Below are 13,568 nucleotides of genomic sequence, written 5' to 3'. Positions count from 1 at the left end.
AGAGAAGGTTCAAGATAAACAGAACTCAGCCTTGATCCAAGATGTAGATAATCCTAGTGTCAGAGGTAGACCACCACTTTTACTAGGATACTTCTCTGCTTTTAAGCAACAGATATTAAATGTGCTAGGGATGTGTAACTTCCTGCCACAAAAGGAAGCAAGAAGCAACCATATACTTGTCAGTGCGGCACATGCCTCAAGAGAGAAAAACATGTAAACCCATCTTTAGATGGAGCTATGGTGCATGATTCAGGCAACATATATGAAGTTATCTAGACCCATTTCTAATAGGGAAAGGAAAAGCAGCAGAGACCATGCTCCCATGGGGCAGGACAATGGATTTGACAAACTCAAATTTAAAAAATAATCATACGAGAGTGGTTGGAAAAGAGAAATACATAGGCAAAGGCTAACAATAATAAAAAAGTAAACAAGTTAAGAGGCATCTAGAATGCCTCCATAGTTGTGCAATGAGTATGAAAGAGGGAGGGATAGTGTGAAGAAGCTTTAACTTCAGAGATCAGAAAGGACAGGAGGACGTCACCTTTGAACGCCTGCAGTGTACACCTCCGTGTTAGTTTTTCATTGTATAAGCCAGCTGATGTCTACCAAGACATAACACCACAACACAGTGGTCCGCTGCATCCACAGCATAGTCAGTACTGACCCTTTCCTGCTTCACTTTTGGTCAACTGCATCGACATATGATCAGAATATTTAAAAATGTGAACTTGCTCTACTTTCCCTGCACGTTTGTAATGGTGTCAAGTGTTTCATATAGGAAAAAAGTCTCTCTTCAAAACAGCAGCTGAAAAACAAACTTTTGTTTTAACAGTCTTGTCTCCATGGAAACCCTGGCCTTTTCAGGATGTTTGATCATGTATTTTCCATTTGATCAATGAGAAAGAACTAGTAGCAAAACACTGAAAACACAGCTCAGAGAGGAAAGTTAATTTATTTGTCTAAAACATCAAACTAAGTTGAGATACCTTAGTTCAGTCAAAGCTTCTTCAGTTTCTTCACAAGCCTGGACTTCATAAACAAATATTCCAAGTTCATCTATCTACAAAAATAGGATGGACAATTCTTGACTTTCTTCACATATCAACTTAATTTACAAGTCCTTGGAGATCAGATGAAAAATAGGAAGCGATCCTATATTCTTTAATACACTCCACCATGTTTCCCAAGTGTACTGGAAAGGAGGAATATCAGCCTTCTTGGAAAGGTGCATGGGAAGGCTTCTTGCCATCTCTTGGAGACAGGGTACGCATTTACATCACCATGACTGCCATGGTACAGAATCCTCGACTGCTACTTTTATACGGCGTGACCAATTATCTGAGAGTTGTAGTCCGCTGTCTCCATTCGCAGAATGTACGGGATGATGCTGTCGATCTGAACGTTGCCGATCAGTCCTGCAAAGAACAGCTCTTCAGTGATGGCAGCGCTCATCAGCCTAAGAGCAGGCAACCGGAGGAGGAGTCTAGATAGTCTGGAAAATAAGTTGGGTAAAAAGTGTTACTTGTGGGCAGAGATGTTGGTGTTATTCACAATCATGTTACCAGTAAGCGAAGAGAAAAAATTAACAAGGGACAATACTGGTCAAAATTCGCTATATCTAGTTCATGAAAGGTTTAAATATTTAAATCAGTAGAGTATTAAATTTATGTCCAGTCATGTCTTCAACAATACAAAAAATGTGAATATGCCTGTCAATTACATGGACTCTATAATGTTTAGACTTTGAATAAATGAAAAAATATTCCAAGTAGGTGCAATTCAAAATGAAAATACTAAAAGTATTTATTTTATTTCCAATATTTATTTAGTTTTGGAAATTAATAATGAATACTCATTCATATAAATAATACTCATAATATGTATAAGTACTTGCATAGTATTTGAAGTGCTCCAAAGGTAATTTCTTATCTTTAAGGAGATAAGAATGTACATATATATTAGAAGAAATACTGTACAAATCAGTATCACTGATGCTCCGAAAAGAGAATCAATCAAAGAAGCGTATTATTTTACAGACCTGTAAGTATCATCCGGATATGCTTTTGTTACATAGTCTTGGAACTCCATGTAAGCCTTTTCTTGAAATTTCTCAATCTGTACCACATTTTCTAGACCCGGGTGATCTGAAAAAAACACTCTACATTGTTATACCTGTTCTATAGAGGATGCACCAAAATCCCTGCAGATTATCCAGTTGTAAGCATAGTGAAATCATTATGTGGTAGCTGCAGAAACTTCACAGTTTCAGTGGAGGACACTGCTTTACCTCCTTACATTCCTTTTCCTCTATGTTTATGTTTTGCTTAGTTTTATATAAATAAAACCAGACATTTTGGAGAGTTCAAATAAACGCAGTGCTTGCAATGTTTACATCTATCTTGATTATCCGGCTCTGTTCTCTGCGTAGCAGTAAACCAGCATTGTTTCAATACACTGACATCTATTGGAATATTATATGCACAAATAGCGTTCTTTTTCAGCTGTTCGGTGCAAAATTTGCCAACGTGCTAAAACTAATTTCTAGTAGTGATTTAAACACTTGACATTTCAATCTTGCTAAAATGAAAGGATATTAACCAAACTGCAAAGTCACATTTGGAAATTATTATCCAGTAATTCTGAATACTTTACGTGGTCTGGAGTTTTTAATATCCATCTATCTCAATCTAAATATTTTACTGCCATAGTAGCATGACAAATGCAGATTTCATTTTTCAGAAATGGGATCATAAAGGAGCTGCTAAATTATGCCAGGTAAAAGATTATTTCTAACAGTCATGCCTCTTCTCCAAATACATGGCCTTCTGTCAACAAAACCAGGAGATTTTGGTCTAGCTCTGCAGATACAGAAGCTTTCAGAGCAATTTAGCAGTTATGTGATAGATTAGACTCCCCTGAGCACATCGTTTCACAGAGGAATATTTTGTCCTATGTAGTAATTCAGTCATTCTGAAAGCATGAGTACAAATTTATGCAGAAGAGGTTAACAAATGCACATTTTGAAGAGTTTCCATTGATATGCAATATGCATCACTTCATGCTGCAGCTTTTAGAGCAATGCCAGAAACACAGCTAGAAGTCAGTAGCTTGAAGATCACTGCTAGTAACTAATAGCCACTAATAAAGATGCAAAGTCCTCCAGGCACTCCCTTTACACTAATCTCTTTGCCCAAGGCTGCCTTGTGACAAACAGCTGGCTTGGCACAGATGATTTTCAGCTATCTTTGAGTGTCCAGCTGTGGAAGACAGCAAATCAGCAGGGTCTGCTAAAGCAGATGTTCTCACCTTACGACTCTGCTGCATTTGCAGCCCAGCCCCAACCTGTGGCAAAGCAGTAAAATCCCTGAAATTGTAATTTCTGGGCTGTGCATCATTGCCAGAACATCACTTCCGTTCAAGGCAGTGAACATGACTTTCAGGTATATGAAAATTCCGTTACATGGCTCAAAGGATCAAGACATTGCCATTAAAGCAGCTAAAGAAAATTAATCTTAATCATGTGTCTGGATATAGTGTTTTCCCAAGACATTTTTCCTTCTACCTTTTGTGTTGTCAAATCTAATTGGAAGGAGACAAATTAATTTCAGACTAAACAAATCAGTAGATATTGCTTTGCAAGTGTAAGGTTCCTAGAGAAATATTTTCTAGTGTCCAACAGCTGATTTCTTCGGACAGGCTGACAGATTCTGTTGTAAACCCTAGCAGAAGCTGTACTAGAAAAACGGGCTTGATACTTTCTTCCATCATTTTATTTCTTTCCTGGAGCAACCTGTACCAGTTCTGAGTATGGGAAAGCCATGGAAGGACTAATTAGGGGTAAAGAACACTTAAAGGAGAGTTATGTGTCCTGCAAGCATTATCTGAAGATGCAAACACCCTCTCACACTCCACTTAAAGTCTCTGCTTCTTCCGAAATAACAGTGAAAAGTCTGGACAACTCTTCAGTTCTCAACAGAAATTAAAAAAAAGCAAAAATTTTCAAGTGCTCTTAATATTGGAATTAAACTCATGGTGGGTACTGCTTATCAGAAAACTGAAACCATCCCTGTGCTTCAGTGGACTGTAAAAGCAACCACATGAAATCGTGCACGATTCTCCCAGTCATGAGGACTGACAGCAGGATTATGTTCTATAGTGGAAGCACTCAGGAGCTGATTTTCCTTATGATCCACAATAGAATAATATAATTGGAATATCACAGTATCACAGTATTTTTGGGATTGGAAGGGACCTCAGAAGATCATCCAGTCCAATCCCCCTGCCACAGCATATTCTCTGGGAATTTATAATCTTTCCTGGAGAGTTCTGACAGTACTTATACTGCCTCTTACTTGAAAGAACATCTTTCATCTTAGAAGTCTTCCATGACTGCAATATCAAAAAAAAACCCCAAAAGCACAATGGAAGATCTGTGGGGTTTTGTTGTGCACTTAGATGAGTACCATGAATTCCTGCTGATGCTGGGAGATGTGGATACTCCTTGCAGATATATGTGGAAAAGATAATGTAATTATGAGGGAAACTGCAAAGCAAGAACTTAACAATTATTATTTTTTTAATATATATAAATATATGTATAAGAAAACCAGCTTAAAATTTACATTTTGGAAGTGTCCCAAGTTCCAAAAGATTTTCTCACCTCAACTATTTTTTCTGTGAAAGGGTGAACTGCCACTGATGGAAAAATAAAGTTCTTCTCAGATCAAATAAACCTATAGAACTGACAAGAAGCAAACACCCAGTCTTCTGTGTATCCTACACTACTGGCAGGGGGCAGGTCACTAAAGTTCAGACAGCTTTTTACAATTTGCTCTGATCCTTTCTATGGGACATCAGCATCTAAAAAAGGCAGAGCAAAGAGGATTAAGGAAGCTGTTGATGCTTTTAAAACTTTCTAATGCAAAATGGAATGACTGAAGATTTACTTTCTAAATGTGACAGTGAAAAATCCCTGGAGATACAGTAAGTACTTGAGGCTTATCCATTTTTCTTTTATCAAAAGATTTGGTTGTGGTTTTATATTAAATCTCTAAATTCTGAATGATGAATCTAAGACCTGCAGCATACTGATATAGTATCTGACTGCCTTTGGTGAAAAGCTAATTCTACAATTTTCAAAGAAAGAAAATTAATGTTGTAATTTTCTACAGTCTAAGCATATGTGCTACATAATCTAACTACTCAGTCTCTGTCTGTCATAAACAGAGGTCTCTTCTTCCATACTGCAGACTAATCTCCCAGAAGGAAAAAATAATCATTATTTTATCTTCACAGTCTAATTTATGTCCATTAACGTTACTTGGAATACATTAGACAAATACTGTTCAGAAGACAGAAATAATAATATAAAGGAATCTTTGTGGCATTCATTCATTAGAAATGCTATATGTAATATTTATTCTCAAAACACCTATGTGAAGTGAGGTCATATGTTTCTGTAATTTTGCATATGGGAATAAATGCCCAGAGAGATAATCTTTCATACATTAAAAACTCAACTTCAATCCATCTCAGCTGGATGTGCAAGAGCAACACTGCCGAAAATGGAACTGAAGGTCCTCAGAAAAACTACCCCAGAAAGGACAGAACCAAAAGCCATAAATAAATAGATAGATAGATAGATAGATAGATAGATAGATAGATAGATAGATAAATAAAAGATCAATGGCAGAGGCACAAATAAAACGTATGTCTCCAAAGCAGCATTTAATTATTTATATTAAAAGACTAAACCTCCTTTTCCTACAGTTCTCATTACATGCCTTCCAAGATTCCTCCACAAGTGAGGCAGGAATTCTACAGGTTAACTGCACATAATGAAACAGGCAGAAGTTATATGGAAAAAAATAGCATAGATTTAAGTTTTAAATTGGGAATAATTACATACCAGGACTGAAGAGGACGATTGCTTTCAAGTATGCATATTCATATCCATCTAGGCAAAGCTTAACCATGCTGTTACAGAATTCTTGCAATTTGAAGATATGTTCCATCACTAGTTTTCCTCTGTCTGTTGGCAGCTTATCTAAGTCAACACACAAATATAAAAGCCCCAAATCAACCCACATCCAAAAAATTTGGTCACACATGATTTTTAAAAATAAGTATTTGTATTAGATTCAAACAGTGGTAAATCTATGCCATCTATAAACTCATATACGAGGTCTGAATAACCTTGACACTAACAATTCTGGTCTATAACGATATTTTTCTTTTTTTTTCTACATTGTACAATTAGGTCTCTTCCTGCCACTAAAACTTCCAATAATCAGAGGTAGACTAGAACTTGAAATGATCAAGGAAGGGCAAGACTGCTTATAAGTAACAAATACACTGCTGCTGCCGATCTGTGCTCCACACCTAAGAGGTGTCATGAGGGAGGCTGATGTACGGTTTCATGGGTTATTTTGTCAGTCAAAGACCAAGCCACTGCTGAAAAAGAAGGTGTACTATACACCTTTCCTGATTTGCATCTAGGTCATCCTCCTCCTCTGCTCTGCCCTGGTGAGGCCACATCTGGAGTACTGCGTCCAGTTCTGGGCTCACCAGTTTAAGAAGGACAAGGAACCACTGGAAGGAGTCCAGCAGAGAGCTACAAAGATGATGAGGGGTCTGGAGCATCTTTCTTATGAAGAGAGACTGAGAGAGCTGGGTCTGTTCAGCCTGGAGAAGAGAAGGCTGAGAGGGGATCTTAATGTTTATAAATATCTCAAGGGTGGGTGTCAAGAGGATGGGACCAGACTCCTTTCAGTGGTGCCCAATGACAGGATGAGGGGCAACGGGCACAGACTGAAACACAGGAGGTTCCATCTAATATGAGGATAATCTTGTTTACTTTGAGGGTGCCAGAGCGCTGGAACATGCTGCCCAGAGAGGTTGTGGAGTCTCTGAAGACATTCAAAACCCACCTGGACACATTCCTTTGCGATCTGCTCCAGGTGAACCGGCTATGGCAGGTGGGTTGGACTGGATGATCTACAGAGGTCCCTTCCAACCCCAACCACTCTGTGATTCTGTGAATGTGGCTGGTGCAGAGCTGTTTCCCTTGGGTCAGCAATGGCTTTATACCCTTTTTGGCTTTATACCCTTTTTTAGTTTATACCCTTGACACACAGGAATATTCACAGGACACTTGTGTTCTTAACATTGATGCTACCTGAAATATTCCTAATTTGAGCAGACATATATATCAGCAGAACAGCAGTATACTATTAAGACTTCACATAGACGCAAAATAAAAACAACCCCAGTAAATGCTAACCTATATTAAACAGATGGGTAACTTTTTTTAATATTTTTAAATTTGGAGGTAAGTATTAACATAGCTGACTTTCACAAAATTGCTAAAAAATTCCATTTTGTGAACTATTTTCTAGTATTATTTTGTTTCCCTATTAACCACAAAACTCTATAAACAGTACGTTTTCATTAACGAGCGAAGGGTAAGTAAAAAGCTTCCACGCAGTTCAAAACTTAAAAAACATGAAGTAATTCCCCAAGTCTGGCAATGCACAGTATACACCTTACCTTGCTGTAAACTGCCGTGAAGGTGATTAACAAATGCAGTTAAGATAGTTGCCACATTCATAACTTGGGAACACTGTGCAAGACCAAGCGTAAAAAGTTCGTTCCAGCAGGCTTTTACTAATGATATGCTGTTATCCTGTCTATTGAAAAATACAATAATTTCAGTTAATAAAACCAGCCATTTGCATTCATGCAGTTTTTTTAATTTGAAGAACACTTCGTAAAACATTCATCTAATTCAACGTTGCAACCAGAACCAAAATGAAGCCCTGCATCTACAATATTTTTATTTGCATGCTAGGTTTAAAATACCTGTTTTAAAATGACTTTTGTATAGAAGCAATTTTTGTTTTAATTATCTAAAAGGAGATAAGACCTCTATCACAAAAGCGTGAAGTCACAGTAAATGTCAGCTGTCTGGGTGTATTCCCTCATGCTCGTTTTTTTAGGACTCACAGTAATTTTTGAATAACATTTACATGCATGGGCAAAAAAAAAAAACCTCATTGTTGCTGTACTGTGAATGTAGAACAAGCTCAAAGGTCCCTTTTAATATTTTTCACTTGAAATCTGGCAGCTTGGTCTAATTTCTTCATTAAAAATACATGTGAAATGGAACACGAGCAACCAAGTTCCTGAGCTTCCTGACTGCTATTTTTTGTATCCCTGTCATGTCTGGAATAAGGTTTGAAATACCGACTTCAAAGTATAAGTAGAAGTGATGAGGATTTGTTTGCTGTAAGAATTAGTCCTTAAGTTTCATGGGTAGTGAGTATTTTTTTTCAAATGCTGAAGCTTAAAATTAGGTATAGAAATCCATATTCGGGGACTTCCATATTAGTAACCTAATGTTCAGTATTGCCAAGCATCTCTAACTTGTAGAGCTTAATGAGCTCAGTACCTTAAAAAGGAAATCCTACCAGTGAGGAGTCAAATTCAGATACCACGTTTCAACAGTTTTAGCCAGTAAATATAAATAATGAAAATTTAAAAGAAGCACAAGACCTATCAAAGAAGAAAAGCATATTAAAGCTAGGATTTCAACTACAAAAATACAATGGAATGGATTTTTGCAAGAATGTTGATGTAATCTTCAAGAACATCTCTGAGGATTTATTGCAATACTGATCTGCCAAATGACAGTTAATGTAGACTTGTCCTGTACTGGATTACACAGAGTTTACCTCAGGCAGTATTTTTTAGTATGAACCAGTTCTTGTTGTGGTAGACACGATACTGTACATGTGGGTTCTACACATATTTGTGACAACCCCACTCATCTCCTCTCAAAGGGACGACGGTGAGGAACAGTGAAAATATGGTGTACTGGCTGCTCAGCTGGTATATGTAGATAAATGTACCATCTAGAGCATGTAATTTTAGGACTGTATAAATACAGGAATAGTTACATCTATACATCTATTACATTTGGCCCTTTGAAGGCAACCGCGAGGCTGATGTGACCCCCACTGAAAAGGAGTTTGACACCCCTGCTCTAGAGCAGCTTTATAGCTCATCAAACTTAGACCAGAACCAGCTGATCAAACTTAAGTAGCCTAAAAAACTGCGTGGCTGTAACCAGCCTGATGAAGGTTTCAGTAGGAATCTCTCTTGCCTACAAAGTTCCTCACCTGGGAAGGTGAACGAAGAGATAAGTTGGTGCCGTTAACTATAGCAATGCCAAAGCCAACACATTGCCTGAGGAGGGAACCACCTGGGTACAATTATTTCTCTTCCCCATAAAACCACTACTATGGCTTTGTTTTGGCTCATCAGCTCCTCTCTACTACTACTACCATGTATTTCTCTTAGTTTAAAAAGTGAAATGAGTCACGCTTCTAAAAGTCAAAATTATAGCACAAATTGTGCTCACACTAAAACAGCTGCATTAATTTCAAATAAATCTCTACTTGAAAAAAAGTTACTATTTTAAGCTCTTCAAAAGGAAACCTGTATATTTGTGTTAAATGGTCTTTAAATATACTGTTGCCCATGATGCTAGCACAGGTGAATATTAACACTATTAAGACAGCCTACTCCTTAATTTTTTTATTCAAACAGGAAAATATCATGGGAAGTAACATATTTTAAAAATATGCGGATTATCTGTAAGCATTTCTTGTTACATCTTTTCGGAGAGACAGGTATTCTGTATAATATTTTATTTTTAAAAAGCAATTCCCATTTGTTGTTAAAACACTAATTTGCAATGTCTCTCTGTTACAAAAACCTTTGAAAAATGTGTAATGGTATATTGTACTATGTTAATTTGCTACCTATTTTGAAATTCTGCAGGGCAACAATTTCTACTAAAATAAAACATCGTATTTACCTGAGTTTTTTACCCTTGAAATTGTTTAACTTTATCGAATTTTAATTTTTCCTTCTCAAAAACACAGGCTTCAATTATACACAATATAGTATCTTCCCTTAAACAATGTAGAATAATTTCACTTATACATCTGAGTAAACACAAATGGTAATCACAGATCATCCTGCTTTTGATAGCCTTCCTGGAAAAGGGGAAAATCGCTCACTTTGAAGAGGAATTCTCTTTGCTGCCACAGTCATATGCTGTTTTGATACTGAATTAAAGAAAAACACTGTAGATGAGAACAGACAAACATGATTTATACTCCACTTGTGTCAGAACTCATACAGTATCTTTATTTGTTTGATGTTGTCTTCAAAACATTCCTTCTGAAAAGAACAGAAATAACTTTTTCCCATGCTCTTTTGAGATGTTTTCTCATGATAGTTGGCAAGGTACTACTACATTTAGATTAAGAATTTTAAGTGATACACTGAATTCTGCTGGAAAAGCAGGATGTTACACAAACTGGAAAAAGAATAGCAAGAATTACTTTCTGGTTACAGCAACCCTTTCTTTTTGGATAATCCTCTGAAATTAAACAACTCCATCCTGAATGCTTGCTGAATCTAGCTAACCATTTTCTTCTCACAGGTTACTAAAGGCAACATCATTACGACTAACTGATCTATAAAGATAACAATATTTGGGGATCCAGAGAGGAGCTTCCTTATGGTGACTGCCTGATAAGCATCTTAGTTTGGGATGCAGCTATTAAAAAATGATAGGAAGTCCCATTTACTAAAAATTGAGTAAAGAAGTAGCGGTGTGTAGGCATTTGATTGTTACATATCTTATTCCTTTTTCCTTCAAAACGCAACCAACGTACCTGAGTTGGACTGAAGTTGGGAGCAGTTTTGATTCAGAAAATTCACCTTCATGATGATCCACAAAAAATGGTTTTAGTAAGTAGATTTATGTTTTAAATGTCCCTGAATAAGACAGTGAAAATAAAAAGTGTGTTTTCACAACATAAGTGAACCGGTAATTGAACACTTACCCTAAAGCTTGAAAAGATGGAATGGAACGTGCCCAGTGCATGGACAAGAAAAGCAACCTGGAGGCAGACTCGCAGATATAGTGAACGTTCAGATATTCAGGCATAGGAGAAGGCATGGTGAGCTGGAAATCAAAAAAGAAAGAAAAAAAGTGCAAGTCAGTTATTTTACTTTCTTCATTAAAAAACATGGTAAGAAAAAAATCAGTCTTGGAGCTCCTTTTAAGTGAGAAAGTAAAGGTTTTTAAATAAACATGAGATTTTCCTGAAATAAAACAGAAAGACTGCCTTTTTCTTTATTAGCCACACTGTTATGCCCTATAGTAACTACCAAGCAACAAAAAAGGCAAAAATTCTGAATCTTTACCTTAGATAAATATTCATGTTTGGGACACCTGGAGATGGAAAATCCCAAATAACACTCAACTTTTGAGACACATTCAAAGAATAAAAGTTTTAGAAGAATCATTTTAATTAGAATGAGGTTGCTTACATTTCTATCTAGTTAAATACATAACAAATACAAATGCAGAGGCATCATTACTTTCTAAAGCTTCTCCCAGAGGAGCAGAGTAAGTGCCCTGAAAAATTAGAGGAGTTACCACAATTCCTGGGGAGTGTGTGTGTGGATGGGAATTCTATTTCACAAAACATCTTTTTTTTGGTACTTTTAATTTATATTTTACAAATAAATGCATCAAAAATCTTCTGATGTATAAAATAACTAATATCCAGCTGCTCCCAAGTGCTAAAACTATAATCAATATGTATCAGAAAGGACTAGCTCTGCCTTTCTCAGCGTGCATTGAGCAAAATCAGTGGCGTTACTGGCATATGTGAAGAAAGTGGGATTTGACCCCATACTGCTAATTATAGCATTGTAGTTTTATCTTCAGAAATTAATACTTCATAATATAATGGTTTGGCTAACACAATTTAAAAAAAATACTGACATTTGCATTAGTCATATGTTTATTTGAGTCATCAAAACGTGCTGATGAGAGGGGCAAAGTTTAATAAAATGCCTGGTATTGAAGAAGTTTTCAGATGAGCAAGCTTTTTGATTTGTCCAAGAATAATAAGATGAAAAAAATGGATAGAAAACCTTCTGCAGGCTCGTAAAATGAAAAATAAAGCCAGTAAATATATGGCTCATGTACAAAGAAACCATATTTTCCCTTAATGATTTAAGTCAATTAATACCAGATTCAAATAAGGTATATACACAAAGAAGAAACTGATAAATACACTTCAGTCTCAAAATCCATCTGCAGATTGCATGAGATCCACCTGTTAACAAGTGAGAATGTGGATGCTGACCCTCTGCTTTGTGTGACTCTTGTCTATTTAAACCCTTTTGCATGGATTACCCAGTATTTTTAAGGTAAGAAGCTACAAAATAAACAGTGCAGATAAATTGCCAAACAGAGCTGTACATTCCTAAAAACACAGTTAACCTGTGAACAAAAGCCGTGCATTCATCAGAAATGAATGCAAATACCTAACAAATAGTTACTCTTTAAGAAACTCAAAATAAGATTTAATCAGATCATTATTTTATATTACGTTACAATGGTTATCATCAACAGTAAAAAGGTATTAAGTACCCGGAATGCTACATGTGCATCACTGAGTAGTGGTCCCTCTATTTCAACAATGTTCATGCTTGTTTCTCCACCGATGAGCTGTACACCGGCTTCAATACTGTCAGAGTTCTGGCACGCTGCGCTCTCTCCTGGATTTAATGCTTTTGCAAGTGTGTCAAATGCCCTGGAAGATCACAACAAAAACAAACAAGAAAATTAAGAGACCATTTCCATTTAGGAGGACCCTGCACACCTGAAATCAGTATTTTAGATGTCTGGTTCAAAGAACCAGATTTGGAAAACAGAAGTCAGGAGTATGCTTTTCCTGCCACTCCACCAAACAGAATCTCTGAAAACCCCAACTTGCAGTGGCTGTGAAACAAAAATTAGCAGCAGATTCTCACTAGTTGCCATCAAATTCACAGTTTTGACATCTTGATTGTGCTGCTGAATCACAGTTTGCTTTTCAAGATCAAGTGATTTCAAGTGGTGTTTACTGAGGGTGCTGCCATGAACATTTTGAGAACAGGATCATCACAATGCTGTTAAAGCAACTTAATGCACATGTAAATTGTACAGGCTTTTGTTGCTATGAAGCACAAATTAAACAAGTTCCTTTCCTTCTTTTCCTTCCTTTTCTCCTTTCCTTTCCTTTCCTTTCCTTTCCTTTCCTTTCCTTTCCTTTCCTTTCCTTTCCTTTCCTTTCCTTTCCTTTCCTTTCCTTTCCTTTCCTTTCCTTTCCTTTCCTTTCCTTTCCTTTCCTTTCCTTTCCTTTCCTTTCCTTTCCTTTCCTTTTTTAAGTAATGAGTTGTGTTTAGGTTATTCAGCTTAATTTGAAGACTTTTCTCAAATATGTAAAAGAAAGCACTCTCATGCTTTAGTACCATCCTTAGTATCCTTTGATGTGGGGCAGTGACTTGTGAAGACCAAGTCACACGCACAAACGTTACAGGGGAGATGCCAGGAAGAGCACAGATATATTATTCATTATTTTGCCACTTGATAACAGATCCAGTGTTTTTCTGTTCATGAATACACCTGAGAACCAAAACTGATATATCTT

General features: G+C 36.7%; 1 protein-coding gene across 10 annotated transcripts in view; it reads right to left on the bottom strand.

Moving 5' to 3' along the window:
• The window catches only part of NR2C1 (nuclear receptor subfamily 2 group C member 1), a 59,491-nt gene that overhangs the window by 5,043 nt on the left and 40,880 nt on the right, over positions 1 to 13,568 (bottom strand). For 9 of the 10 annotated variants that reach the window (XM_082061792.1, XM_082061795.1, XM_082061798.1 and 6 more), the window contains 6 exons: positions 12,527 to 12,689; positions 10,923 to 11,044; positions 7,552 to 7,691; positions 5,912 to 6,049; positions 2,042 to 2,147; positions 937 to 1,495 (listed from right to left, as the gene is read on the bottom strand). In XM_082061792.1, coding sequence (XP_081917918.1) covers positions 1,321 to 1,495; positions 2,042 to 2,147; positions 5,912 to 6,049; positions 7,552 to 7,691; positions 10,923 to 11,044; positions 12,527 to 12,689 — 844 coding nt within the window. In that variant the 3' untranslated portion in view covers positions 937 to 1,320. Of the gene's footprint in view, positions 1 to 936; positions 1,496 to 2,041; positions 2,148 to 5,911; positions 6,050 to 7,551; positions 7,692 to 10,922; positions 11,045 to 12,526; positions 12,690 to 13,568 lie in introns of those variants that run through there. The other variant, XR_014184963.1, reaches the window with a different exon arrangement.

The sequence above is a fragment of the Streptopelia decaocto genome (genome assembly GCF_964273445.1).
Source record: "Streptopelia decaocto genome assembly, chromosome: 1".
Lineage (NCBI taxonomy): Eukaryota > Metazoa > Chordata > Aves > Columbiformes > Columbidae > Streptopelia > Streptopelia decaocto.
The sequence above is the reverse complement of the archived record's forward strand: the minus strand, read 5'-3'. Positions and strand labels throughout refer to the sequence as shown.